The following is a 27181-nucleotide window of genomic DNA, read 5'->3' as shown; positions in this document are numbered from 1 at the left end:
CTTAATAAGATATTTTTTATTTAACTTTCAGTTCTTCCTAGGAGCCCCAGTGGGTCTTTTAAAACAGAAGATTATTATTAGAAATTAATTAAGTATTCTTTTCAATTCTATCTCCTGAGAGCAACTAGGCATTGTTGCTGATCTCCTCTGCATTAAGACATTACTGATTGTCATTCATGGGATGATAGTGTGCATGTCTCATCTGGAAAATATATAACTCCATAAAGATGAAAGATTTGAAAGTTATTTAATACAAAATATAATAAATCAGTGCAAATAATAAACATGTAATTGCAATGTCAAGCATAGCACAGGCGTGTGAAGACTATAAACACTGGAATAAAAATAGACACACATTCTAAAGACAAAAAAACCACCTTACTGCAATTACAGGACCCCGATGGATTGCACTTAGTCCATGTTTCAGCACACTGCAAACCCTGACTAAACAATTCTAAGAATATCAAATGCAATTAAAGACAATTGATTTGATAAGATGGGGGTATTTTTTAAGGGAGCAGTGACTATGAAGTGTTTGTTGCACTGCCCCCCTCCCACTGCACGTGACTACAAGAAGCACAGACTAAATCTGTCACCTCTGAAGGCTTTTTCTAAATGAACCAAACCTCAAAAGCACTGATATCCTGATGTAATTTTTGATCTGAGGCCTTGAACATGCATATTAATGTACTACTGACAGAATTAGCTATGCATTTAATTAATGAAGTTGGTCTATTTCATTTGAACTCAGCTCAGGGGTTTCTGTACAAGTATCTGCTGTCATATTCCAGCCAGGAAGGGGTGTGAAGAATGCCACCATGGATTGATAGTAAAAGGGTTTTAAAATCATGGGGATTAAGGGTTAAAAGGAAAAATAAGCTTAGTAGGCCCTGGAAAAATAAACACCCTAAGCACATGGAGAACTTGTACTTGCTAGAACTGCACTGTGTAGCTAGTACATGATAATTGATATAATTGTTAGATGTGATGATTGTTTATTAATTAAATATAATTACTGTTTAATCATAAGAATAATCATGAGAAACTGTGGTCAGGGACCTATGAAAGATCACGAGAAACTCATGTCAATGTATACAATAGAACAATATAAGTTTAATAATTAATATGTAAGTTATATAACGATAGAATATAAAATACATTCAGCTCAAAAGCCATGTCAGATTCAGATTTGGGTCTGTACCCCTGATTCCCAGAGCTCTTAACAAAAGCACCTGCAGATAATCACATCCTGTGATTATGTGTGTTCCTGAATGCTAACAGGATCAGCAGAACAACAATCAATCCCTTACTCCAAATAATAATGCAGAATTCAACTTACTTTTTAGGTCTGTAGTCAGGGATGGACCTGTCCAGTGATATCCTGTCACTGAGCTGGGCATTGTAACCATATTCTTCATACTTAGTCTCTGATTCATGGCTATCATCTCTCAGCGTAGCAGCCATTCCCCCCTGGCCCAAGCCTCCTGGACCTTCAACTAATCCCATGGGCTTTGCCAGACCTAAATGAAACAGATTAAAAAAAAAAAAAAAAAAAGAAAAAAGAAAATCAAAAATCAAATTATTAATATAAAGGATATAGACAGAACCTCTTCTGTGACAGAGAATGTTTTCAGATAAATGAGATCTGAACTCCCAGCTCTTAAACCCTCATGGCTCTGTGGAAATTATCCTCAGCTTCTCAAACCAAAGTCCAAATCAACACATCTTGTTGTATCTGTGCATAATGAGCAAACTATAAAGAATCAATTAGCAGCATCTTTTTCCAAAATGGCTAATTATTGTTAAGATAATTAAGAAAAAAATTTCCCCATTAGAACTGGAGGGTTTCCCCATGTAGCCCATTAAAACTTCATTCAGTTTAAGGGAGAGATGTTGAATTTCTACCACATGTGGGTGTGCCAGTTTAACTCCACATTAGTGACAGTTCTGAACCTGCTCTGTGACTCAGGACCACTGCAGCCCTGGTCAAGGTTTGGTTCCTGTGTTGGGGACACAGTTATGGACTGGTCACCAGCTTCTGCTGGGTAGGAAATACAGGATAAATCTGATTTCACTGCCTGAGTCAACAGATGAGTGATCTGGACTCAAATACACACCCTGCCCAGCCTGTTGCCACAAAGATGTGCTAAAACTATTTTTAATGGAGCTGACAGTCCACCTGGGAATCACTCCAGATTCCTCTGCACTTCACATCTGACAAATGAAATATGTAAGATACTCAGCTCTGTAGAGCTCACAGCAGCAGAAAGTTTGGACACTCAGTAAGTGCTGAGAAATCAGCCAATTAACAATGCATTTACAGGTTTCATTCACTGCTCAACTCAAAAATAAAAGTAAAACAAAACTAAACCAACGTAAAAATGCTCGTATTATCACATCACCAGGAACCTCTTCCATGGCAACAGGCATTTAATTTGGTGCTGAATCCTCATAAATAAGCTCCTCAAATATCCTGTGTTTAATGTCAAAGCTGTCCTTTCCAAAAGGCTCACCATCAACAAGTCATTATAAGTGACAAAGTTATTTAGAATAACCCTGGGAACACCATACAGGAATGTGTGACTCTCCCCCAAATCATTTACGACACCAAGTAAAGCAATTAGAGCTTGACCCGCTCAATTTTTTGCAAATCAAGACTTTTTCAAGAGGAAGATGCCATTACTTCAACTAAATGATTAAAAAGAAAGAAACTGTCAGCATTTGGTAGCAACAAACACACATGGCAGTACAAATGTGGGACTGGCTTCTCCAAGTCCCATTAAGGAGGGCAGTTCAGACCCTTGGGAAGGAATTCTCTTTCACCTCACTGCAAACAATTCCTTACTTGTTATAGCTCCATCACCATCTCTGTTCAATCACAGGACAGCCCATGGCTCATTACTGATCTGAAAGAGTAAAATTTTGCATTTTTTCCTGCAGTGCTTATGACAAAATACTGTGCTGAGGTAAAGTGCAACAATACAAACAGTCACAAATGAACATAAAAGGGATTCTGCTACTGAATTTCAGACACTGCCAACAAACACTGCAGTCAGTGGTCCTGAGTCAGGACAGCTCTTTCTTGTGATTGTGTCTTTGATGCCTTCATGCTCTTCATCATCATGTACTGAAACATGACTAAAAATCAAGACTGGTCTGGATTTCAAACCTGAGAAATTCTTTTAGTTTATTAAGTGAAGCACTTCAATCCATGTTCAATATTCTGAAAATATTTAAAGGAGCTTCATTTTGAAGAAAATGATAACATTTGCCCTTTTTGTTCCAATTTAGGACAGGAGGCTACTTGGCACTTGGACTTTCCTTTGGAAAAAATTAGAACAGAGGGCCCTGCATGTCTGGCCTGACAGTGATTCCTTGCTTGAGTAATTACAGAAATTATATGTCTGAGATTCTTCATCTCTCCCCACCCAAAAGGAAGAGCAGAGCAGCCTAATCTTCCTGCATGACACAGTCTTAGACTTAGACACCAGCAGCAGTGATGCTGCAAGCTCTGCCTGACATGCCCAATATATGGAATCTAAAAGGGGCTCAGTTTCTCAGAAAAGTCAGCAGTTCCCTCAAAAAAAGAAAAAAAAAAAAAAGAAAAAAAAAGAAAAAAGACACACAGAAAAGGAGAAAAGGAGTTTCAATCCAGCAGAAACTTCACAAAAATAGGTTGGTATCAAGATGGTCAGGGGACAGGTGATGGGAGGAGCATCCCCCAGCCTGGCTGAAGCAGAGCTGCTGGTGAACACCTCCCAGCACATCCCCCAGCCCCTCATCTGAGAGCACTTCTCTGTTTTCTTCTTGTTCTGAAGCTCATTGCAGACTTCCAGCTCCTTCTCCTATCTTTGGGTTACTCACCTGCAGACCTAACTCACACCCATTTTTCCACAGCATCAGAAGCCAGTGAAGGCAAGGCACAGAGCCAGGGCCAAGGATTGACATAATGGGAAATGGGGATGTGCAGAAAGGGGATGCCCAGTGAGCAGCTATTTTTAAAGCTGTCTTTTCTTTAAATTTTCTAGACTAAAAATATCTGCAGCTGATACACTGGGAATGGTCATAGACTGTTCCATGCTGCAGATGACAATGAGGTCACATATAATTAGTGTCTGTCATTCATTTCAGATTTATTGCTCCCACTGCAGAGATTTCTGTGTAGGCCAGAAATTGTTGGGAGAATGGAGAGCAGAACAAGCCAGCCTTAGTTCCTTAACCAGATTAATTACTCCACAGGATACATCATTTTCTAGGAAGAAAAGAGATCTTCTATTTTTCATCATAAACCCAGTCACAATGGGAAAAGTACTAAGGAGATTTATATGAGAAACTATGGCAAAGGCTAGATCAGATTATGGCTGTGATTATTTTATTATAATTTTTTTTCTTATTTGCAACACAATTACAGGCAGCTGTAAATCAGGTTCAGCCAAGGTTCTCAGACAAAATTAAACTTCTGACAAATCAAAATAAAAATAAGTGATTGAAAATAATAATAGAATGTCATAATACTGACAGAACTGCTGCAAATCTCCAAAATGTCCTTGCTGGCCTGTCTCAGCCCCAGCTTGAGAAGGGCTTCAAAGCCAGATTCTGAACTTTATCTACACTTACATCACCTGCACATTTGAATAGCTGCAGAAGATTATTTCAGTTTCTAGCACCTTAAAAAGAGGGAATAAAACATTTCCTTCTAAAACTCCTGGCACAGGTCGAAAAACCTGACATAGTTACCCAGCAATTCTACCTGTGTCTCCTGAAACACTTCTGTCTTTTAAACTGGAAACATAAAATTCATCAGCAAAACAGCTGTTTCCTTCCTTCTCCAATTATTATTTCTCACTTGAAAATACCACTGCATACCATGTAAAGCAATAATCCTAGCTTTACCAAAAAAAAAAAAAAAAAAAAAAAAAAAAAAAAAAAAAATCAAAAAATCAGGGACAATAGCAACTCCACATGGATTGACAAAGCTGACTTTCAGCATTTCCAGTTACAACTTTGCAAAGAAAAGAAAAAAGGTTCAGAGATTCTGGAATAGGTTCAGTAACAGCTTAAACAAGACTCAGCTTACAATGCCTTTTTAAGCTATTTTTACATAAGCTCACCTGTTTAGAGGCAGGAATTAAAGCAGTTGCAACTATTGAACCAGCCCTAATGCTTCCACTATGAATTACTGTATTGTGCTAATTTTGTGCTCTTGTTCTGTTGCAGCTAGAAACTTCAGCTGAAGGTCACAGCCTCGCTGAATGGCGTTTCAGGAGGCATGGAGTGAAACACTGATCTTCCTCCTTCAGGAGCTGCATGTCAGAGTGAAGCAGATGCACAAGAAAAGCAGCTGGTTGGAGGAGGAGGAGGAAAAATGCAACACAGGTGAGCCATTCAACACTGAACTAAGGGTCTCAGCTCACCAGCTGTTTATAACTTCATTTTAGTGATCCCCAAAAATAACTATTAGCTGTTGATTTCTGAAAGAACATGCTCACACCAGAGAAAGGCTCATGTTGTAAGCAGCCCCTTGCCTCTCACACACACCCAGCACAGCCCCACTGGCATAAAGTCAGTGAATGCATTGGCAGTTCACTGCACCAAATTAAACCTGAAAAACTAAAAGCATTTTTCTGTTGCAAGCATGAGGATCAACAATATGAAGAAAAAGAAATATCTTATTTGGAATGATGTCCCTATTTGACAGCGTTTCAGCCAACTTTGCAAACAGCAGCATGCAGCATAGGGAGCTGCTGGTGTCCAACTCATGATTCAATCTAAATGTTAAACAGAGCCTGGCCCTTAATTTCTGCATATCCCAACTTTCCATATCCCAAACCAGTTTCTCCCACCATGACCCTGAAGCAAGCCTACATAATATGTAAGATTTGCTGCCCAGAGAGCTGATCTGAATTTTGCCCATATCAAAAGGTGCTCACTTTCTGAGTTAGAAGGAATACTGAACGTGGAGATTTATTTTACACACAGCAACCTTCAGCAAATCACATCCCACAGGGATACAAGCCCCAACTTTTGGAAATTGGAGAGCAACAAACAAAATCCCATCTAATTTAAGTGACTCCAGCACTTCCATTTATCTGAAACCCAAAACATAGTCTTCTTTTTTTTTATAGTTGTACTCAAGTTAGCTGTGTCCTTGGTTAAAAAGTTTATGTCCCCTGGTGCCTGGTATCAGCCCCAAGTATCTCTGCAGATATATCAGGGAGAAGACAAACAGCATCCTGCAGCTGATGGCTTGAAAAGGAAAATACAACAACTTGTAAAGCTGAAGCACTTGATATGCAACTTTTTGTTTCTAGAAACAGGAGGTGCAGTGGTTTTGTAGCTTAACTTCCTCTCCAGACCCCAGTGGAAAGCCTGAGGCAGGATTTCTCAGTCTTGATGCCCAGAGGAGAGGCAAGTCTGTAAGACATCCATGTGTGAGAAGATGAATGATGGGGAAGGGATGAAGTGTTTGTCAGCTCTGCCTGGAAGGGGCTGCTCCTTTCCCACCCCCAGCACCAGTCAGGCAGAGAGCACAGAACCAGGAGCCTTGGAAAGTATGTGGATTATCTGGAAAGAGGATTAATATCCAACCCCTTGTGTGCTTTGCCATATGTTTCTTCTTCAAAACAAGGACTTTTCCAGGTTGCAGAGAGCACTCTGAGACACAACATGTGCATATCTGTCAAATGGTTAAAATACATTTTATAGAAAATTCCATGAAGATGCCCAGGGCTGTTCTCAGCAGCTGGGCTGGAAGCTGACCCTTATTCCCTCCTACACACTCTGCTCCCACCATATTGATTCTTTAATCCTTAAATCCTCCAAGGTAACTCCTACCAGGACAGGATTTTGCCAGAACTATTTTTTTCCTTAGAGTTCCCATGGCCTGTAGTCCAGACTCAGGATATCACTGCAGCAGATGCTACATGAGCCCAAAAAGACAGATCCCCTCCCAAAGAACTCACCATCAATAACGACAAGAACCAGATGCAAGAAAGATAATGAAGAAAGAAGATATGAAGACAATATAACAAGGTCAAGGTGTTTCTGAAATGATCCTTTTTGTAGAAAAGCTGTGATAAGAGCTCCCTAGTCATTCAGGTCATTTTGAGATGATGAAAGGTGGCAGTTCTGTGTCTGTAGAGGGAAGGAGTTCACCTCTGGTAAAGCTGCCCCATGCCAAATGCAAGACTGAATACTCTGAGGAAGAGGAGAGGAATATTGAGGAAGTAAAAAGACTGAGGGCCAGGTGTAGAAGACAGGCAGAGCAGGACAAACTGTGTTAGTCATCTTGGCACAATGTGGAGAGGGATCTGCTTCATCAGTGTTGACAAAAGGCCTGCTGGGGACAAAAAGGAACAGGATGTCCTTGCAGAGCTCTGTTCCCTCTGAATCTGCTTTTCAGTGGGGCAGCACACACCACTGCCCTCTTACAGTTGCCTAATCTTTTGTTCCTTGGCTTCACAGAAACTGCAGCATTGCATAGGCTAGTGCATCTCTAGACACAAAATTCATTAGTGCTTCTTAATTGGAAGAAATACTCTGTTTTTATGTACAGATATCTAATATCAAAAGTAATTGCTTTTATAGAACACTCATTTGGAGCTGGTTACCTCTTGAGATGAGAAAATGTATTCTAATTACAACAGATAATTCAGGAGGAGATAAACAGATTGACGACTGGAAGGACCAAGAAATAGCAGCTGTACAGTCCACTGGAGATGAAGATAAAAGCTCATTTGTGAGGTAGGACACTGATCCCAAATTTACAGATAATAAGAGAGGTGCCAGAGTTTTGCCAGAAACTTGGTATAAACAAAAAAATATATTTCCTCCCTAAGCAAGGAAGAGCTATATAAGGATATATTTTGAGAGACAAAATAAAAAGCCCCTACCCCAGATGCATAATTTTAAATTATGTGTGTGACTCTAATTTTTTTTTAAATTTTTCTTTCAGCGATCAAAAAGTTCATTCACAGAGGAAGATCACTTTGTTATCTTTAAATAAATAACAGATGCCACGATTCTTCTAAAAGTTTTTAAATCCCAGATGACTCGTGGTTTTTGCTGGTGAAACATAAAATGTATTTTTCTTTTCAGGGATATGGAGAAAAGCCAGAAAACTCCTCTGGTGATGGCATAAATCTGGAGTTGAGGGGGAGGAGCTGAAATGTTGGTGTATCTGCCTGGCAGCCCACTGATATTAAAAGGAGACAAAATCTGAGTGTCATCAGTTTGGCAGCTGTCCTCTGGCAGTGGCCAATACCTGAGGCTTCAGAGGAAATGAAATACAAACGATGAAGCACTTGGCCAATTAAACTCTGCACAGGCCCTGGAAGCAGAGTTCCCTTCTGAACCCCATAGGCAGGTAACTAAAGCCCTGAAGCATAATATTAGATTACCCTCATTATCTTAACTCAGACAGGTAGAAACAGGGCATAAAACCACCCAGTGTCCTTTAAAAGCCCAGCCACTAATATTAGATTCAATGGGCTCCTGCAGCAATGAATTCTCTGGTACTGTCACGGTCAGAGTGTCACCAACTCACATGAAATGGATAATCTGTATCAATATATTAGATTTTCTTTAATTTTTCCAGGGAAACAGAGGTGAAAACTCCTGGCTGAAGTGATCATTAAAACAATAACAGACATTCTGGAGGAAGGGAGAGTGACCTCTACTTGAAAAGCTCCACGGTGCAAGAGCTAAAACTTTGGGGCTCTTTAATTAGATCCAGGAACAAGCTGGTTCAGCCAAGTTAAAGGGTTTTTATTTCATAAATGAGGAAAATATATTTTGAAAAGCAAGGAGTTTGCTTGTGTTAGTCAAAGGTAGGGAAGGGAAGCAGTGGACCATGGTGGGAAGGGAGTTGTGACCCAAGGTCTGACAGGATGGAGCCACAGCTGGAAAGCTGCTGTTGGATGCAATGACATTTCCTTGACCCTACAAAGCTGACTGCACTCCTCCAATCACTAAAAATACCCCTTTGACTTCTGATGCAATTCTAGATGAGAAGTCCCTGACCGCTCTATTCTCAGACCAGCTCCACTACAACAGTCAATCCCACAGGGGGAGGCTGCAAAAGGGAAAAAAATAATCTTTAAACACAAGGAACCAAAAAAATAAATCGATCTAATTTCAGGTCCTATGCAGGTTCATACTGTTCTAGACCCCATTGTGCTGATAATAAAGTCCAAACTCATCAAAGGCCCTACCACATCTGACATTGCCCAACCTGCCAAATTACTGCCTTTCAGCCCAGGATTCACCCTCGGCTCTCTGTCTCAGAGGGATTTTGTCCAAGGTTAAGGAAGATTCTCCTCTCCTGCTCAAGGGTGTTTGGAGAGCCCTGACAAGGGCCAGACAAGCCCATCTCCTGCAGCATCATTTTGCAATCATGCTCCACATTATTTGCAGACACTCATACGCCTCCCTGCTCATTTACCTAAACAGCCTGCTATTAAATTAAACGAACATAATCACACAGATAGCTTTCCCAACAACAAAGTCATATAGAACACTTTGCTATTTGTAAAGCTGAAAAGCTCCTGGTTGTTCAGCTCATTTTGCACAGCAGAGGATGGCAGCATTAAACCCAGACGTGGGAGCTGCTGGAACTCAGAGTCACATCGTGCTTGAAAGCGGATCTCGATTTTCCACTCCTGTGAAATTAGTCACCGAGTTCACCCCTGGCAATGCCCCCACAATAAAGAGCCAATGTTAACAACCACAGACCTGCTGGCTGCAGCCACTGCTCTCCTTCCGTGCTCCAGAGCACTGCCTGCTCTTCCTATTGGCATGGAGAATTAAATGAGCTGAGAAAGTCCCTGGGTTTGTCAGAGCAGGGCTGGTTCTCTATCTGCTGCCTCTCCATCTCATCACTGGACATTTCTCCTTGGGAACGAGTGTGAGAAGACATCAGCTGCTGTTGAGGATGAGAGACTTCAAATACTTCCACCCAACCTCTTGGAAAACAGTTAATTTGGATATTGGTTTTCTCAGGAGCCAGAGAGAACCTTGATTCCTCCCCTTTCCTTTCAGTGTTGTATTGCCTTAAAAGCTCTGTAAGGGTGACATACTTTTTTTTTTTTGCATCATTGCACATTGGTTTCAAAACATACTCATTTCCCTGACAGACTGTCTATTTTAGATCTGTAGATCTGTGTATTTTTCTTGACCTGTCTTTGTATTCTCCTTTCTCAGGCACATCTTTGACACCTCTCAGGGAGCTTGGCTTGGGAATTTGGTTGAGACACAACCTGCATCTCTGCTTTTCCTCCTCTTTCCTGCCTTCACTTTATTTTCGTATCTCATGTCAACACACACCACAGCTGTGCCTTGCTTGTCAATGCCAGGCTTCAATGCCTCCTTCCATCAACCTCTTAATATGTGTATGATTTAATTTTCTGCCAGCAGGACAAGTCAGCTCAAAACCAAACACATTTTAAACAGCAAAAAGACAATCTTGAATCCAGCACCTAAACAAAAATGCTTACAAATTAACAAATTCTGGCATATTTGAAGCTAAAATGGAAGAAGTTATTATGCAGAGTCCTTCTAATTGATGAGATGAAGTGACAGCCACATTTATAACAGATCTATCCACAAGAGGATGTGCCCAACTAAAGGTCTGAGTCTCTCCTGCTCACAAAGGAGGAACAGAAGGAGTCCACAGTGCTGAGAATCTTACTTGGTTTTGAAGTGCCTTGCTATTGTTAAAGGAAATGCTCAGTCTGGATTTGGTTTTGGCTCTAGAAAGGAAAGCTTTAGCTCTTTATATTCATAAAAGAAAGCCTATTTAAAAATGAAAGACACGATGTTGCATGGATAGCGTATAACATACAATTAATCAGGGATTTATCAAGGACAAATAAAAAGAATTAGGTACCACATTCTCTGGGGGAAGCAAATCAAAGGATGAGATAGCTTTGCAAAAGAAAGGAGAAATGAAGATAAATAGCAATTGCCAATAAATTTGAGAAAATAAAGATGTAATGTTAGGGGGAAAATATTGGCACAATGTTTTATTTAAAAGCGATAATAAAAACATTGCTTACTTTGATTTCTGCCCTTTCTGGTTTATTGTTGATATAAAGATAAATTGACTCAGACTTCCAGGAGCGGGAAAGCTACAATCTACTATTACAGGCACTGTAAAAACCAGCCCTGCTATAATAACTGATTCATTATTAACAAGATTGGCTTCATTGCATGTGGGTATTTGTAGGAATTGACTGTGACCCAGGGCTGATTTGGGCCCTGGCAAGCCCACAGCAGGACCCCTGGGCTTGCCTTGGAGAAGGCAGGATGCATTTGGTAACAATGTGCTGCTTTGATCTGCCTACAGAGCACGTTTAAATTACCACACATATATAGAATTCAGATCATATATAAAGACAATGGCCAAGTTTTTGAAGTTGTGGGTCAGCTATCTTCAATTTACCTTCCTAATGCCACTGACTGCAACAGTGCTGATCTGGTTTTCACCAAAGCAATGTAAAAAGAAATTCAAGTTTTCAGTCTCAATTTTTCTTCAAGTTTTTCTCTCCTTTGTGCAAAATTCCAGGAAAGAATGAATGTCTCTGTCCCCTGATGTGTCTCTGGTTTGTACTTACAACTACATTATGAGGTGTTAAATTACACAGTAAAAAGAGAAATTAGGACAGTGACAGAAGGTGCCTTTATCCAGGAGGAGATCATCCTTCAGTGGAGAGACTGGTATGAATCAAAATTTGAATTCCAGGACCCGGATTTCTGAGTTTACAGCTTGGGCTCATCACTCCTCAAGGACACAAAGCAGATGTGCTCCCTGGTCACGCTCAAACTTCAGGTCACACCCACATTTCTCCAAAGCAGCAAGAGCTTCTCAGCACCAAGTGTGCCAGGGAAAGGCAGGGCTGAGCCATGGGATGGGATGGGATGGGATGGGATGGGATGGGATGGGATGGGATGGGATGGGATGGGATGGGATGGGATGGGATGGGATGGGATGGGATGGGATGGGATGGGATGGGATGGGATGGGATGGGATGGGATGGGATGGGATGGGATGAGCAGCAGGACATGTGTCACACTGCTGAGCACAAGGCACCAGGATTGCTGCTCTGCTTGCTCATATTTTAATTATTCGCTCTGCTGAAAGGCACTGAGACAGGCTAGTGGGACCTGAGCCTGCCATTTCAGCAGGCTGAAAATAAGGCAGGCTCTCCTGCAGTACTGGTGGAGTGTCAGGGAAATGTCATGCTCCTGTAGTTATTAACTGAATAAGGAATGTAGAGAAAAAAATGCTTGTGCTAACATATTGCCAATTAACAGAGCAAGCAAAGAAGTTCAATGTGGACATCCGAGTCTGGTTCCTTTAAATGCTCAGAGCTTAATTTGCATGATTGTGTTTAAATAAGTAAAAATCCCACTTGTCACCAATATGATTTTTAGCCTGGTTTACTAAGAAAAAACATTTTGTGGGATCATACTGTCTCCATTTGCCTATCAGTCTGCTTCCCTCTCCATACTCTCCCTTCACTCTGCTTGTTAGATATCAAGGACTGCTTCTAACTTCAGCCAAAGCTTGGCAGATAGTCAGAGGTCTCCAAAAATTGCATTTCTGTGAGTGTCACAGAAACTGACATCTGGGAAGAAAGTGCCATTAAAATGTTCCTACTGAGAGAAGAGGTTTGGTGAAAGATCAAACACAAGAGACCTGTTGGAGCTCTTAGAGACCCCCCAAGAATTCACTTGTGGGATGCCAACCCACAAGAAATTCAGCTTTCTAGGTTTAGCTGCTCAAGGAACTGAACAGATATTTTTAGGATTAAATGTGTTAATCACTGGGTGTCCAGATCTGTTAGATGTCTGGCTGTTATATCCACCAATTAACAATATCACAAAGTTAACCTGAGGACACAGATAAGGGGAGGGGATCAGGGGAGCAGAGATGAGCTGTCACCACAGCTAAAGAGCCCAGGACAGACCCCTGGAAATGAAGGCCAGGTCTCCTGGGTATGGGACTTGTATTTCAGCAGTTTCAAATATTGTCTTCACCCCTTCTGTCCCTAGTTCCAGTTTCTGGGAGCTCACACACTCTGCTTCTTGTCAGGAGTTAGTGGCAATGATGGGAACCAGGGTAAGTGATAAGAGTGTGTTTTCTGGTCACAGATCAGGGGATTCCTAATGAAATCGTGAGGATCCCATTTAAAACTACGTGTCCATACTATAGAAAATTCCCATGGAAATGCCTGACTCACTAGATTAGCACTTCTACCCTTGGAAAGGGGGAACACAGGCTTAGAGGTGCTGCACCCTGACAGCAGGGCACACCACTACATGCAACTCTGACTGTTTCCCCTGGAATTAATTAAAATATTAATCCTTCTGATTTCTTATGGTAGGAGTGCTATTCCCTCCCCACCTTTAAAAGGAATATGAAGCAAGTATGACCCTAAAACCGACAAAGCCTCATGAGCAGAGAAGCAAACAAAACATCTTTTTCTCTTTTTAACAGGGAATTTGTTACTTCAGTTATCTGTCAGAATACTTTTGAAAATAATCAGCCTCTAGTTTCAGAACCATATGCTGAGGCACTGAGGAGCCACAGGCATGCAATATCACCCATCAAACAGATTAGAAGCATCTTCTTCCAGCTCAGGGACAAAACCAGATCATACACTGATTTCTGCTTCTAAAATGAATTTCCATCCTGAAATATCATTTTGCTTTATGACAGTACAGTGTGTCTCAGCCTAGTCATGCCTAATTGGTGCTGAGCTTTCCTGTCCTCTGGGCCTGGCTCTGACTTTGCTCTCGGTGCCATAAGGAATCCACACAAGAGCTTTTCTCTCCCAAAACTGGTCCACAATAACCATCAACACTCCAAGTTAAGGTGCATTGTCAAACTGTGGTATGGCTGTCCCAGGGTGACCTGTCCTGCCATGGGGAGCTCCACCTCTCTTAGGGCCAGAACAGTTCTGCCATGAGTTGTGCACAGACCCTGACCCCAGTTCACTCACCCCATGAGCATTTCCATTGACTGGAATAAGGAAAATTCATATTGGCTTCATCCTTCCACAGGCTCCACTGTGTCTCAGACTCAATTTGTGCTCCAGCTTCTTGTCAGGCTGATTAAAGGCTGAGAGATGCCTAAACAAGAAGTCCTGTAGCATATGCAAAAATCCTTCTGCGATGATCATCTCCTTCTCCAAGCCTGCATCACTCAGCCCGTGTCCCTTGGCACGCTGGGCTGCTCCATCCCAGCTTCAAAGTCAGGCCCATGTCTTTGTTCCCTCATAAATATTTCTCCTCCATTTAAGCACATCTTTTGTTCACTCTTCTCATTGTGCGAAGAAGACTGGAAATTCTCACTTTGTGAACTTTTTAATGTGTGACAGAAAGAGGGAGACCAAAGAATCCAGTTATTAGGCAGATCAGGTCCAGAATGAATCACAGAAGAAATTCTTTATTCTGTGATCTCATCTGAGAGGGCTCTCTGCAGCCTGGCTTTGAGTTATGTGGGCCTGGAATGGGAACGTAGCTGTGAATATGGGGCCCATACCAAGCTGCCTCTTTCAGGAAACAGAAGGTTTTGCATACAACCCCACTGGATACAGGCATTATAAAAGGCACTTCTCTTCTGGAATTAATTTTCTGTTGAATAGGAATGCATCAAGCCAGATGGATCTATTTCAGGAGGAGCATCATGCTGGCACAGGTCTAAAATCAAAGATTATTAGGTTTGTGTATTCAGAGCTGGAATGGCTGAGGGTGAAATGTTCAGTGCAGGTGCTAACATGGTTTGTGCCTAAAGGAGCACCCCACGAAGGATGTGTTGAGTGAGTTTGCCAAATGTTAAATTGAAGAAATACGTGAAATTTATAATTAATACCTGCAAACATTTTTACTGCTCCTTGTGATACTAGCAGTGAATAAACAGAAGACATTTTTCAATGCTGAGAAAGTTGCAACTTCTGGCAGATGCAAAAGTTCATTAAAGAGTGGTAGAAATGACTGGCCACCTGGAAGAAAGGTGGCTCCAGTGGATAATTTGGCTGCCCACATCCCTGTGATGGTTTTGGAAAGTCAGCAGCCTAAATGCACAGACCTGAATCCTGGGGACTCTCCAGGTGACACACAAATTATGTAACAGAACTACCTAAAAAAAAAGTGGTTTCCAAACCCAAGGCTAGCACCCAAGGTTCACACCCAAACCACCCAACCACCCATTTTTCCACCTCAAACCCACTCATTGCTGTGAAAACTGAAAGCATCAACTCTTCCAGCAGCTGGGCAGCTCAGCATTAGCTGTTTAATAACTCCAGCATGCTCAGCTCGCTCTCCCCTCATGCCCCACTCCCATCTGTTACATGGAGCCACCTGCAATCCATCAGCAGCTTTTAGCATTAACAGCTTGGTGCTGGCAAATCTGCTTTTGCTGCTAGAGGTGTGAACAGTGCCTGCTCCTCAGCTCAGTGCTGGTAACACAGGCAGCACTCACCCCCAGCTCACAGCACAGAAATGGGTATCAGCACTGGCCACCAGCTGAATTCTGCTCCTGGAGCCACCAGAGGGGCTGAGTTTTGCAGATACAGAACTTTGCAGCTATCAGTAGCCTCATTTTGCACATGGCTGCATGACCAGAAATCTGTCTTACAAGGAACCTATAGAGCAACTGCAAATTTTCATCCCCAGGAAAACTAACCTTTGGGTTATACAATGATATTTCATTTGGGGATATTTTTAGTCTTATCATTGCCTTCAGTTCAGCGTGCACAGGAAAGAATACCACCAGTCTTTGCTACAACACAAGGCTTGCTTGAAAATGAGTAAATATAACAAAAAATACATTTTTATTTACAAAAGCTGTTCATCCTAGAGGCATATGAGAGCTGTAGAAAGAAATAAACTCAATTTCTAAAAGGGCAGTAAGGCCCCATTGCCAAATAAAATACAAAACCAGCATAAAAAATCCAAATGAAAAACAGCCAATTAACCCTACCACCCAACCAAAAATGCTAGAGGGAAAAAAAAAGAAGCAGCAAACTTCCCCAGTATTGCAGCAAAGGCCTTTCCAACTGTCTTCATGGATATCTTCCAAGAAAAACAAAATCCTGTGCAACAAACCCCTTTTTCTTTGCAAATAGTCCTGGAGTACCACAGGCAGTACAGCCACCATGAAGTGCTAATCTGACCTGGTCTGAGAGCTTCTTTTTGCAAAATGCAAACTGGAGCCAAACAGCACAAACACAGGAGCAATGAGAGCCCCCAGAATTAGGAGTCAGAGGTAAAAAAACCCACAAAGTTCACCAGACCTCTATTAGAAAGGGGAATCCTTCCAAAACCTCCAAGGAGGAAGGGCCCTGTTCTCATCCATTCTGAAGCAGTACAGGGACACAGCAAGGCTTAATCCTTTGTGCTACATACACATCATCATGGCTCCTCATCCTGTGGCAAAAATGCCTTCACTTGGCCAAATTTACTTCTGGAGTTATTGTGCTGATCACTACTGACTGTGCTGATGCCTCTGGAACAAGAGCAAAGATTAATTTAGGCACCTGATTTCTACAGGACGAAGTGCACGGGTGAGCTGAGAAGAATTTGAATCATTGCTGCAGGGACAAAAACCTACTTGAGGCAGTCACCCCATGCAGGCAGCAGGGTCTGTCACCCCCAGGGCTGGCAGCACCTGCACTTTGCTTAGAAAGCAGTGTCACTTTTGTACCTGGCTTGGATTCCCAGCTGAACACAGCTGCTGACTCAAGCACAGACATGGACACAGCTCCCCTGGAACAAAATCCAGCAACACCCTGGTGGGAACAAAAGAACTCCAGTCAGAAGGCTTGAGGAATAGAACTCAACTGAACTGATTTATTTCAAAAACATTGCTCTTTTGATAGAGAGCATCATGCAGACCAATTTCATTGTTCTTAAAGTAAAAACATCTCAACACCATTGCTGTGCAGTGAATGATGCATGGTGGAAGAACATATCTATGAACAATGTGAACAACAAGAGAGATAGAGAATTATTTACATTCCTTTCCAACTTGTTCCCAGGCCCTAGCCTGGCAGAAACCTCTCCTTTCTCTCTGGCTGAACTGAGAATACCCTGGGAAACCCAGAGAGATCAGCCAGCTCTGTGCTGTCGATCCTGGGAGCCACAGACCTTACACAGCTTCTTTCCACAGAGCTGTCCTGGCTGTGCCCAGGGGAAGGAGGTCCAGGAGCCTGCTGGGGGAGCAAGGCTTGGGCCAGGGCTGTGCCACCTTACAGGGGCTGCTCAGCCCGATGGAGAGCCTGGTGTTGCAGCAGCCTCTTGGTCTTGTTGCTCTAAATGTGATTCCAGACACTGGAATTCCAAACATTATGCTGTGAAACAGATAACACTCTCCTGTAGTACTTTGGCATCAAATATCTCTGCCTGACAGAGGCATTTTTAAGTAGCAAAAAGCTACTAAAACAGAAGCTCTTTCAAAAACCTTCTCCCTGGTTTAGTTTTCTTCATCACTGCCCACTCTCCCAGGATGACATGCAAATTACAGCTCATGTATTAAAAGTATAAATCAGACCAGTGGCAAGTGAAAGTGCTTCTAGAGAATGGCTCCATGAGAGGTGATACAGGGCTTAAGATACTCAGAAATCTATAGTCTCACCTTCTCAAAAAACGTTTTGCTCATTTACTTCAACTCTTCAGCCCCCAAGAGAACTCTGCGTCCACACTGCGCATGATGACAAAGCAGAATCACTCTATTGTCTCCTCAGCTCTCTACCCTGCTGCTGCCCTCAGACTCTCCTTCAAAGCCAGTAATCAAGGACACATTTGAAGGAAAAATGAAAAAACAACAAATAAAATTGGGCCTTTTACCATTTGTCAGGGAGTCTCAAGACCAGCCCATTTATGCTGCATTGTTCCATAAGGACTGCCCTCAACAGGGATACAAAACAATTCATGGCCCCAGACTCATCCTTGGTTTGTGGGAAGATCCCTCAGAACAAGTCAACCAAGTAAATTAAAGACAAACAGAATTGTTCAGGAATGAACTGGCCTGACAAGTGCAGTAAGAGGGGCAGGGAACTGGTGTGAGAGCTCCTCTGGAACACCCATTCCACTGTATTCCCCACAAAAGGTGCTGCTGGACTCTTTCCATCCACAGCAAGGAGTCCAACTGAGCTGAACCAGCTGAAATAAAACATTAGTGTGAAGAACAGAAAGCAAAGTCCCCTTCCCTCACTGTGGGAGGAGAACATCAAACCAGAAGGGTAAGAGAGCAGAACTCAGCTCCAAAATACCACTTCCTTGGACACCTACGGACATGCACACGCTCACAGCTCACTTCATCTGGACCTACACCAGGTCACGGGTGTGACATCACTTCAAGAAATAACAAATTGAAAGCCCAACAGATCAAACTGAGAAATAACCAACAGAACCAAGGGTGTCACCTTTATCCCCAGCAGCACTACTGTGTGTTTAAACTCAAAGTAACCCCAAATAAATCAGAGGGCCCTAGACCAAGTTGAATCATTGCTGCCTTCTGTTGAGTAAGTCAAGAAATCTTGGCTCAGGAGATGGCCTTACACTCTTTAATCTCCTACAGGACTTGCTGAGTAAGCAGTAAGTGCCACTTGTGCTGTATCTTTCTTCAATACTGTCTGAAGAGCCTAGATATTCCAGAACACCTGAAAGGATAGAAACTCTAGGGCAGAAAGAGTTTTTAACCTGTTTGCACCTGCCCTGCTGTCCTAGAAATGGGCTTTGCCTCCACCTCTGAAGCTTTCAGATATTCACAGGCATTTCCATGGCATCACAGCTATGGGTTTTAGGAAAAGCAGACACATCCAATTAGTATTTGGCTGGTTTAGCTCTGTGCTCTCAGGAGAAGATGACTTTGGGTCACTGGGAGGATCTTTCTGGTTTTTGCTCTCAGGAACTCGAGGTATCTTATTTCAGAGGACAGTTTTGATCAATAGGACTACAACAAGGTTGGAAGCTGCTCTGCTGTCACTGGCTCTCATCCTTCCTGTTATCCATAACATCACAGACTCCTTTTATTTTCTACTTTTTCTTTTTTCTGTCCTTCAGTGCACTGACTTAAACTAAATGTTGGTAATGACTACCAAAAGAAACCCCCCAAACAACAACAATAATTAAAAACTATGCCAAGTATGCTGAGAAAGAGAAACTGAGTGCCCATTAGTAAAGTTAGAGAGGAGCATTTAAAAATGGCAGATTTGTTAAACATGACTCATTTCTTTTCCTTCCTTTCATAAATCTTAGTACTTCCTTGGATAAGTGCCACACACTCAGTGTCTGGAACCTCATTCTAAAATGATGCTCCTGGTGTAACTGCTACCTGCTTTATTTACTAAAAGATCAAACAAACAAACAATAAAACCCCCTGAACTCAAAAACCAGCTTCACCTCTTTCTATCAAGGGTATTAAGTTAAAGCCAGGTTTTCTAATCCTCTAAACCTGTGCAGTGGCTGTAGGTGTGCAGCCACCACACTGCAGCTCCTCTCTGGGAAGATGACAGACCCATATTTGCTTTTCCAATTCCAGCTAAATGTACAAAGAAATAGAAAGATACTGAACCAGAATACAGCTGAAAAGGCAACAAAACTGACATCAGGCAAAGGTTTCCTTTCTGCCTCTGTAAACATTGCTTTTAATCTCATACGGTACAAATGATTCAAGTTCCACACAAATGAGTCAATGATAAAATTACCACATGATTTTTTTTTCCTGTCAAAATAAGCTTTCTTCCCAGCTACAAAGGCAAAAAGCAGAAACATTACATAAAAAATAGTTTTACCACTATATGAAACACAGAGTACAACTTTAAAATCACTGATGTGCTGCTGGAATGGAGACATAATTTTTTGTATTTGTCAATATTTTTGCAGAGCTGAGTGCAATTTTGTCTGTTTTATAAAAGAGAGCTGCCTTCTTTTTTAATTAAACTTTTAGAACTTTTCTTCCTAAAGTGCCTAAATAGAGTAATTCTATTTCAAATATTACCTTATATTTATATAGGGGCTCCCAAATATTGGTTCATTACATTTTCCTTCTGTTATTTTGGGGAATAAAACCTTGACCTTCCTGAAAGCACTGATTGTGAGTTCCCTCAGCAACATAAATCAATACTAATACAACCAAACCAAGTGGGATGGGGAAATTGGTCTGTTGGACTTGACCATCACTTTGCAATACAGAAGGTCAGAGCTGTAGCAATGGTGACTTACCCAAGCTTGAGAAAATGACCCAGCACAATAGAAAATACTGTGTAGTAAACCAAGAAATGGCAGCCTAACTTAAAAAAAAAAAAAAGTTAGCATTTTTCCCTCCTGCCTTCATGTGAACCAACCTTGCACTTCTTTAAAAACATCCTCAAAATGAGACCACGTGAAGAGAAGCCCATCAGCAGAAGGAAACCACATGGCTGAAAGCAGAGCCCACACGTGAGCTGATGTTTCTGGAAATGTTTAGGTCCTAATTTAGCCAGATGTATGTTAGCAGCATAACCACATAAAATATAAATAGTTCTAAAACATGTGGGGATGAGAAGTTTCATTGGTACAAGGCTGCAGTCACACTAAACATGACCCGTGCATGTGTAGCTTTACCTCTCTCCTCTGCCAAGGAATTGCTCTTCAGCTGAGAGCTGCCAGCTGTAAAAGCTTCTTTTTGACAATGTGGACATGGGATGTGGACATTCACATTACTCTCTTGCAGCCTGTTCCCAACCTTTACTTTCAAATGTGGAAATTTGGACCCATTTTCAACCAGTCCAGAGCTTATGAAGAATAAACTGCCCTTTTAAAAATACTACTGTAACTTTTACCTATGCAGATTGCCAGGCTGAATTGTAAATGCAATCACTTGGCTTCCAGTGCACTCTAAAAATCAGGAGTCCCAGTCAGCAGGAATCAGTGCTCTGCACCCAGGTCCTGCTATTTCCATCAGTTTAAGCCTCTGTGCTGCAATTATGTGAATTGTCCACTTCTTCCCCCAGCCTCCTCCATGAAATGCATATGTAATGTAAACCCCATTTATCACACTGAAAATTGCTATTGCATTTAATCTTCCCAAAGAGACCAAAATCAAATTATGATGTGTAACGAATGATAACCTGTCAAATTCAAGGGAATACTCCCAACTTATCCCTCCACATCTAAAATAGAACAGGTCAAAGGGGTCTAGTGTAGAAGACATGGGCAGGAAGACATGATGTGAGAATACATAATGAGAAGATGAAAGCTCTCTAAATCTTTGCAGATTGAATGAAATCTAATTACATGCTGTATTGATTGTTGTGTATTACTGGAAAGAGACAGTGAAAAGGGAAAAAGGCAATTAGACTGAAACTGTAGTCTGACCTTCAATTGCTTTTGGCATGAAAGGTTATGCTCTACTTGGGGCATCAAAAATTCTTTATCCTCTATGTTGAATCATTAGCTACAGACTTAGATGCAAAACTGATTAGGGAAAAAAAAACAGTCAATTAAATAATTTTTTTAATTTTCCTCTTTAGAAAAAAAGTAAAGGTAAAGGAAGAAAATATGAAGGTGTTATCATTATGACATTTAATGAATTGCAACCAAGTCTAGCTGGTATGAGTTCTGTGTTGAATGACAATAAAATATATCCATCAATAGCAATACCACAGCAAAAAAAAAAAAAAAAAAAAAATATATATATATATAGATTGCTCAACTAGGTCTATAATAACTCTGTTTTTCAAAATAAACATTGTACCCAAGGTCAAACATCAGGAGGTAATACAAAGTCTCACCAAGAAAATTCCACTGACACATTTCATTGCTTTCCTTTCCCTTTACATGCTCCAATCATTTGCTTCCACCAAACCCAGCAGCAGCTGAGGGAAAAGAAAGCTTTCAGAAATACTATTTTTCCCAAGTTGATAAAAAACCAGAGCACGAGCCAAATGAAAACTATTGTTTGGGTGTATGTCTGCACGACTCTGCAGGGAATCATGGCAATTCTCATTCATCCCATTCTAAAAACTCTTGTTCTGCCAAAGATAATGGCAAGGACTGGCTTCCTCCTGACTTTCATGCACTGTCCTCTGTGTTCTGCACACACCTCCACAGGCACTGCACTCACTGATTTCATTCAGACTGAAAAGTTAATGAGTTCTCAAGTGATCCGTTTTGGATTGCCTCTTTATACGTTTGTAATGTTACTGCCTGTGTTTCTTTTCCTTGCAGAAGGTACACACTTCTAAATATAATTTTCCTGATTGTATGTAAACAAATACGTGTGACAGAAACAAAATTCTGTGCAGCTGCAGGGCTGGTCTCTCACAGAGTGGCTTTTTATTGCACTGGATCATCAACAGAGCCCCTAGAAAATCCAGATAAGTTTTACGAGTTCAGGTCTCATCCGAACAGAAGAGAAAAATAAAATAAAAGAACACTGAGATATTACCAAAACATACTTAATAGGCAGCTCTAAATTTGCTGATCTCAAAGGGAAAGAACCAAGAGCAGAAAACTCAAATACTGAGCTGGGCTGACCTGCTGCAATGATAGCACTGAGCTGGACTCAGTCTCCTGCTGCTTTGAGGGGTTCTGGGTATGCAAGGAACTCGTATTCCTCCTGAATAAAATCTGTCTACCCGTGTCTGTCTCTCCACATAGAGGAGACTTCGACCCACCTCATGACAAAGTGACATCCAACACAGCCTCAGTTGGCTCTCTAAGCTTGTGATCAGGCAGCATGTGCAGGACAGGGGCTGAGAAGCCTTACTCAACATGAGGAGAAGCTGCAGAGTGTTTGTGTCACAGCAGCCCTGCCGTGTGACACAGCACAGCCCTGTCAGACTGGCTCCCCTGGATCCCAGGCTACCTGAGCAGCAGTGATGCCCCTTAGGACATGAATACTGAGTCATGGGATTACAAACAGAACAGCACTGAGCAAACCCAAATAGAGATGCTCGGTCCTGATTTCACTTACAGCAATGCAACTCTGATTATTTCAGTGGAGCACTTCCTAATTTCTTAGGAGTTTTTCTTTTTGTTGAAACAAGATGGGGGGGGGGGGGGAAAGTATTTTTTTGATAATGATGATGAAAGAATTAATCCACATTTACGTACCACTGTGTAATAATAAGAACCTCAACAAGCACATCAGAGAAAAACTAAGGGGAAATAAATAGGAAATTTGAACAGCTGAGCTTGAAACTTTCTGTATTTTTCTGTGTAAGAACTTCCAGGAAAAGAAGACTGCCTGCAGTGTTTGATATGACCTGAAGAAATAACGCAACACTAAGTTCAAATAATTTCACCATGAAGATGCATATCCAATAAATGGAATTAAAGAAGATGAAGAAAACAGTTCCCAAAAAAGAGGCATGCTTCACAGAGAACTTCCAGTCATTGCATGCAATGGTGCCTGCCTAGCACGGTAAGGACTCCTGCTGATTCTCCAGGGGATGCTATGCTGAGATGAACACAGCACAGCAAAATCCTTCCCAAAGTCTCCCCTGTGAAGAACACCAAGAACAAATCATAGATTGGGCCAAAAAACCCCATTCATAGAGCTGTAATGGATAAATCTTGCAGAGCAATCTGATTTAGTTTGGGAACTTTGTGGCTTGATGGAATTCACAAGAATGATTTTCCTCTTAAATCCAACATTCTTCAAAACTGTTCCAAAATATGGTTAGAAAATGCAGCCATTTACACTTTCCTTCTAATTCCTGAATGTGTGGGTTTGAGACTAGCACCCCACTCCAGGTTCCCCCTCTCTCTGCCCTGTTTATCCAGAGGGGAGCATGAGGGGATGCCTGTTCCCTAACACTTGCTGGCACAAACTGCACATTACCATAACAGCCTAACTTACTCAGATTTATACATTCATTCACAAGGTAGTAATAGGAAACATACTTTATGCTAACCCTCCTATTTGTCTGCATTTTGAGGCTACAGTAGCCTTCCTTAAATCAATGTTACAAGTAAGATTTCCACAAGCAGCCTAGAAGCACATATTAAACGTACTTATACTAAAAATTTTATTTGCTGCAAAACACTAAATGTTACATTTATATTATAATCTCATACAAAAGTTCACTCCTTCAGCCTTTTCTTGTCCAAAACACTGCTGTATTTAATCACATACTTATTTCCTTGATGTCTCGCACGTAGAACTTTACAAACCTATGCAAATACAAATGCAGTAATTTTGAAGAATTAGTTTCTATATGAAATGCTATCTGTCCTATAACAACTTTGATGGCTTAGCCTGTTTTAACTAACATGGGAGGGTTCTTTTCTTACCTACCAATATTTTTCAAGGCTGGTGAATTAGAATGGTAAGTCATAAAAAGAACTGGTGGATGCTTCCCTTCCTCGTCAATGAGTATAACAAATTTAAAAGGCAAAATCATTAGGGAAACATATGGGTGCTATGTTTAAACAGACCATTAATAGTGCACAATGTAAGAGCTCAGCAGAATGGTTTTAAAGTAGTTCTGAAACCAAGTATATGACTTCCAGCTATAATCTAACACCGTATTTGCTATAAAAACAACTTCCTATGCAGAGTTAATATATCCAGGCAAACTGTAAAACCTGGTCCAGTTTGTAGGGACTTGCTCTGATCCCAAAACCCCTGAACTGCATCCTCCTGAACTTTGCATCTATTGAGGAAGTCCTGACTTTGGATCAAGAGTTGGCAGACAGGCAGGGTGGTGGTGGGAGGCTGGACAAACCCCTCCAGCAAAACCCTGCACCACTTCTTGCGCTCGGTTTTCAGCACTTCAGCTCTGGGGTGGGTGCGATCGGTGCCTGGGCTCCCCTCCCCGGCGCAGGGACACTTCGGGGGCTCTTGCCCATCCTGCAGCACCTCCCGGGGCACAGGACATCCCCTCCCCGCCCCTCGTACCATTGAGCTGGTTGTAGACCACTTCCTCCAGGTGGTCCAGGCGCTGCAGGATGGACTCCCTGTCGGCCAGGCTGCCCACCTTGGCGCCGCGGCTCCTGGCCCGGCGGTCTGCGCTCCGGACGATCTGCACCAGCTCCTGGGAGCGGTCCTGGATCCTGCAGTAGACGGAGAAGAGGATGATGCCCACGAAGACCAAGATGTTCACCGTCAACAAAGTTTTGATTTTCCGTGCCACCGCCATGGGAGCCGCGGGCGCGGTGGCGGGGGGCGCATCCAGGCGCGGCGAGCGGCGGCCCCGCGGCCACCCGGCGAGGGGCGCGCCCGGGGCGCGGAGCGGAGCCGGGGCGAGCGGAGCGGAAGGCAGCGGAGCCAGGGGGAGCGGAGCCGAGGAGAGCGGAGCCAGGGGGAGCGGAGCTAACGGGAGCGGAGCCGAGGAGAGCGGAGCTAACGGGAGCGGAGCCGAGGAGAGCGGAGCTGTCCTTCAGCACCGCCGCGCCGCTCCCCGCCCCGCGCCCGCCGTCGCCCCGCGGGGCCCGCGCCGCGGCGGGCAGGGCGGCATGGAGCGGCGCCGAGCGCTGCTGCTCCCCGAGCCTCCTCCTGCTGCCGCTGCTCCCGCTCGCTGTCCGCCGCCCCAAACGCAGAGCGCCGGTGCGGAGTGACGTGCTCCGGGGGATCTCATCTACATGCACACGGCGGAGCCGCCCGCCCGCCCCGCCTCGCCCGCCCGCCTCCGCGCCCTGCGCAGCGGCCCCGCAGCGCCGGGGGCCGCATCGCGGCCCTGCTGCCCACCCGGAGAGCGCCCGTCCCGCCCGAGCGGCGCCGCGGCACCTCCTGGGGGCGGCAGGGCCGAGGTGTCCTTGGCTCCCGCAGGGGAGGCGATGCCCCACCCGTCGCAGCGGTGGAGAAGAGATGAAACAAGTTCGCACGCTCCCAGCGAGAGAGGGAGATGGAAACGCACCCAGCTCCGCGGGTTTCCCAGCAGCCCGAGTACGGCACTGGCTTGGGGTCCTGCATGGAAAGGACATGGTTAGCACCTCATCCACGGGCAAGAGAAGTTCTTGCCAAGCATCCAGAGAAATATAGACTCATAAAATAGTTTAGGTTGGCAGAAATGTTGAAAAGCCCGTCTGCTCCAAGCCCCCTGCTCATTGCAGGGACAGCTTCAATTAGTTCCCAGAGGAATTAGGAATTCAGTTAGGTTTTCCAGAGCCCTGTCTGAGCTGACCTCAAATATTTCCAGGGATGGGGCACCCACCACCTCTCTGGGCAACTTATGACAGCATTTTACCACCGTCATCAGAAAACATGTATTCTTTACATCTAGTTCAAATTGATAATCTCTCAGGTCATAACTATTAACTCTTTCATCTCAATACCTATGGGCATTACATATGGCCTTTCAAAAGCTTCTCCATTTATGTTCACAGTGATCTTCCTTTTATACAAAAAGATATATCCATGTCACTTAGAGGGTTGCATACCCTAGGGTATGTCCTGGTCCTGGGAATTTTTCTCCTTTCATCCTTCCTCCTGGTTTCAGAAGCAAATGTTACAACCTCCCCGAGTTCATTGAATCTTGACAAGTCCTGCTCAGGGTTTACTGAGATATAAATTCTCCACTGCTTCTGACCCTCCTGCTGCTCACCTTCTGCAAGACCCCTGGGGGTGCAGTTTCTTTCCTAGAGGAATTCGCCCCTGTTTTTTTGAGGATCACCAGTGAGACCTGTGTTGAGCAGAAAATACCTAAACTGGAGTTTCACCATCATGTTATCTTATCCCTGGAAGAAGATGACACAAGCTTCTGCAGTGTCATCTCTTCCAAGTATGGAAATATATACAGGATTTAGCTATTTCCTACATTACTGGATTCTTAAACACAAATAATGCCTAGGTGCTGGATCAGATCTTTCACTCAAGCTGTAGCAAAACTCTCTTAGTCACTCAGCAGAAGCAGCTCAGAATCTGAAATTTTCCAGTGCTTTGATTATTTCAGTAGTATTCTTATTGCAAATCCCTCACAGCATTACATTTTCCTAACATATAACAATTTGGTTTAAGAAAATATTGAACTAATGCTCAAGTACAGCTTATTTGATGGCTCCACAACATTTAATATATTATAGCAACACCTGCTGGTCTTGATATGGTTAAGAATCTATTACATCCCTATTTCCATTATAAACTCCAAGTTCACAAGCTGGCCACAAGAATTCAGATTGGATTCTGACACGAGTTTATAGTTTGTCCCAAGGCTTATAAAACACCTTCAACTTTCTCAGAGAATTTACC

General features: G+C 42.8%; 1 protein-coding gene across 3 annotated transcripts in view; it reads right to left on the bottom strand.

Moving 5' to 3' along the window:
- Positions 1–25188, bottom strand: part of GALNT9 (polypeptide N-acetylgalactosaminyltransferase 9) — a 133996-nt gene extending 108808 nt beyond the window's left edge. For 2 of the 3 annotated variants that reach the window (XM_021544476.3, XM_021544475.3), the window contains exons 1-2: positions 24893–25187; positions 1340–1520 (exon numbers count right to left, since the gene is read on the bottom strand). In XM_021544476.3, coding sequence (XP_021400151.1) covers positions 1340–1520; positions 24893–25133 — 422 coding nt within the window. In that variant the 5' untranslated portion in view covers positions 25134–25187. Of the gene's footprint in view, positions 1–1339; positions 1521–24892 lie in introns of all 3 variants that reach the window. The other variant, XM_021544474.3, reaches the window with a different exon arrangement.
- Positions 25189–27181: the final 1993 nt, after the last annotated feature.

Source organism: Lonchura striata, chromosome 18, assembly GCF_046129695.1.
Source record: "Lonchura striata isolate bLonStr1 chromosome 18, bLonStr1.mat, whole genome shotgun sequence".
NCBI lineage: Eukaryota > Metazoa > Chordata > Aves > Passeriformes > Estrildidae > Lonchura > Lonchura striata.
The sequence above is the reverse complement of the archived record's forward strand: the minus strand, read 5'-3'. Positions and strand labels throughout refer to the sequence as shown.